General features: G+C 61.7%; 1 protein-coding gene across 1 annotated transcript in view; it reads left to right on the top strand.

Annotated features, from left to right (window-relative positions):
* The window catches only part of AMOTL2 (angiomotin like 2), a 6,101-nt gene that overhangs the window by 207 nt on the left and 2,662 nt on the right, over nucleotides 1-3,232 (top strand). The window contains 4 exon segments of the mRNA XM_010147725.1: nucleotides 3-560; nucleotides 1,963-2,197; nucleotides 2,711-2,855; nucleotides 3,002-3,094. Of these exon segments, the coding sequence (XP_010146027.1) occupies nucleotides 3-560; nucleotides 1,963-2,197; nucleotides 2,711-2,855; nucleotides 3,002-3,094 (1,031 nt within the window).

The raw sequence follows: 3,232 nt of genomic DNA, 5'->3' as shown, positions 1-3,232 counted from the left end.
AGCCCGGAGGAGAGCCAAATGGTGCAGCAGTCCACGCGGCAGGAGCCGCAGGGCCAGGAGCATCACTCCGACCACGTCTACTTGGAGAACAGCGTCTATCGGCTCTGCCAGCCCCAGCACAAGGGCGAGGAGCTGCCCACCTACGAGGAGGCCAAGGCGCATTCCCAGTACTACGCCTCGCAGCGGGGCGGGCAGCAGCCCGGTGGGGCCGGCCTGGGCGTTCGGGGCGAAAACGGTCCTCATGGGGCCGAGAACGGCACCCGACGGCCCGACGAGGGGCTGAAGGACCTGAAGCACGGCCACGTGCGGTCGCTGAGCGAGCGGCTTTTTTTGGAGAGGAACGGGGCCAAAGCGCAGAGCCCCATCAGCGCCTCCCACAGCTACCCCCAGCTCTCCCGCCACCACCAGCTCGCTGCCCTGCGAGGGCAGCACCCCGAGGGGCTAGAGCCGCGGGGACCTCCCCCGGAGTATCCCTACGTCATCCCTTCCCAGGACGCTTACCTGGCCGAGCCCCGACCCTGCTCCCGGGAAGCTCCTGGATTTCAGCATCCTGAAATCAGGTAACCTACAGCCCAGGGGAGGTGATTTTGGGGAGTCCAGGGGGTGCCTCCCAGCCCTTAGGAGCTGCTAGGATGGATACTTGGGAGATGTGGGATGTGGAGAGGGATGGGGGGCCTGGGGCAGCCGTTGCCGAACCACTCGTCCTCACAAGGCCGGATCCGGCTCAGCCTGCTGTGGTCTGCAGGGACCCCTTTGGTCCTTTCCCCAGTTTCCCATAGCACAGTTGGGATTTTCCAACTGGCGATGACAATCCCGTTGCCTCTGCAGACCCTGCCTCCTCCCCATGTGCTGGGAGGAATTTGGGGATAATTCAAGAGCTGGAACAAACTCAGAAGACGACTAAATGTGGAACTGGCACGGGGCAGGGTGGAAAGCAAACACGCTCCCTGCTCCGTGGAAACCCAGCCTGTGATCCTGAGGAGGGATGTCCATGTAGCACCGGGTCGCTGCCGGTACCGGGAGGCCGCTGCCGAGCCTGGGCTGGTGCGGGGTGGTGAGCAGAGGCCATGAGCAGTGCCGGGCAGCTCTCCCCTTCGGCAGCTTGATGCCTCTGGCAAAGCCCTGGCCTGTCTCCGAGAGAGCCGTGGAGAAGTCTGGGGATCCCAGAGGTCCTGGCGTTTGGGGAAGGCTGGAAGCAACTTCTTCCAGCATGGAAAATGATGGGAAGAAGGGAATTGGAGGCTCGATGGGAGGACGTACGCCTCTCCCAGCCCTGCTGACCTATCCGGGTGGAGAGCGATAGCATCTCCAGCAGGAAAATGTACTCCTTCCAGGGAACAAAGAGGGGAAGGGGAGCCGCGAGGAAGATTCTTCCTCCTATATCATCCCACAGGAATGCGGCCCTTGGCGGGCAGCCTGCGGTGGAGTAGGGCCGGGCCGAGCATGGCCGTCCCACTTGGGGTATTCGAGGCGACCAAGGGATGTCGAGGAACTTGGAGCGGCTGGGCTGGCCCTGCTCCTCCGAATCCAGCGAGATGTATTCATAGCTTGGTGGTGAGGAGCTGTGCCAGGAGCCCTCGCTTTGTCTGGAAAACAAGGAAAAGGGGCAGTGTTGCCAGCTTCCAAGGTGCATGCTTTGCCATGCTCTCATCTGCCTGTGGTGTCCCCAGGAATAGGAGGGGCTGGGAGCCTGGGGACACCCTGGCATTGCCAGGTCAAGGCATCCCTGCAAGATGGGGTTTATCTCATGTTTGAGGGTGCTTGGGTGAGCACCCTTCAGAAAGCAAACTCTTACCAGCTCTGAAAAGCAGGGTAGGTGCTTCCCAGAGCCCCCCTCCTCCTTTGGGGTGACCCAAAGGCACCGTCAACCCCTTGTCCCATGGGATTGGAGCTGGATGCTGGAGGTGGGGTCAGCTCTCTCACCCTGCCAAGCCACTTGAGCGTCCTCCTTCCTCCCTGCAGGGTGTTGCCCACCCACGTCCCCGCCGCTTTCCTGCAGCCGCCGGGCACCCTGTGCCCGAGCACCCTGGGTCCTGCTGGTGTGGAGGCCCTGGTGAGCGCCCAGTCGGTCTCAGCCGGCAGCCGTCTGGTCCAGGCGGACGCGGTCCTGCGGGAGAACGAGCGGCTCCAGCGGGAGAACGAGAAGCTGCGGCGGGAGCTGGAGAGCTGCACCGAGAAGGCGAACCGCATCCAGAAGGTGAGCCAACAGTGGCAGCCCCGCATCCAGGGCTTCGTGTGCCCCCGTCCCGGGGGAATGCTCAGCCAGCTGCTGTAAAATTCACCCCCTTTGGTGTTTTAATCCCTTCTCCCCCTCCCTCCGGTGGTTTATTCCCCTCCGAGCAGCTGCATTTTGGCGAAGCAGCAGCCGGGAAGGGGGGAGAAGGAGCCCATTCTGTCTGTCCCCCCCAGCCGCCACAGAAAGCCCTTTGTGCAGCCGCGTACAAGGGGCGGCTGTTCCCTGCCGGCTGGGCTATGGCAGAGCCAAAACCTGCAGAGGCACTCTCTGCAAGAAGAAAGGCAGAAAAAAAATCAGTTTTCTCCCCCAAAAAGTACGCCGGGGATCAGCCTGGGGGGCGTCCTGTGGGTGCGCTGAGCCCCTCTGCCAGCTCAGGTTGGGCTGAGTGACCCGCGTGAGCTTTGGCCAACATCTCCCTCTCCTTTCCTCATTCCACGAATATCTAACCCCTGCCTGTCCCTTCCTCCGCCCCAGCTGGAGAGTGAGATCCAGTGCATCTCGGAGGATTACGAAAACCTTGTCAAGGCGTCTTCCAAGCGGGAAGCCTTGGAAAAAGCCATGAGGAACAAGAGAGACAGTGAGATGCGGCGACTTCAGGACTTCAACCGGGACCTGAAAGGTGAGGGACCCTCCCCATCCCCACAGGTGCTCTCCGTCCCCTGGATTTTCCCCCGTGTGTTTCTGCTGGGAGCCAGGCTTCTTCTGCTTCCTACAGCTGAAATCTTGTATTTAAATCTTATTTGGGTTTAATTTCCTTTGGACCAGAGCGGTTGGAATCGGCGAACAAGCAGCTGGCCAGCAAGACCCAGGAAAGCCAGGAGAGCAACCAGGGCAGTGTGGCCAAACTTCTAGCACAGAGTAAGTCCCTGGGGATGCCCCCCCTAGCCTGGTTATCCGTGGCATCTGTGAGCGGGATGCTGGGGCTCCCTTTTGGCTGGAGGAGGAGGAGGAGGAGGCGGGCGGCAGCTCTCGTCCTTCCCCAGGGAGGATGGAGCC

Source organism: Eurypyga helias, unplaced genomic scaffold (genome assembly GCF_000690775.1).
Source record: "Eurypyga helias isolate BGI_N326 unplaced genomic scaffold, ASM69077v1 scaffold19542, whole genome shotgun sequence".
NCBI classification, from domain to species: Eukaryota; Metazoa; Chordata; class Aves; order Eurypygiformes; family Eurypygidae; genus Eurypyga; species Eurypyga helias.
This window is presented reverse-complemented; position numbering and strand designations above follow the sequence as displayed.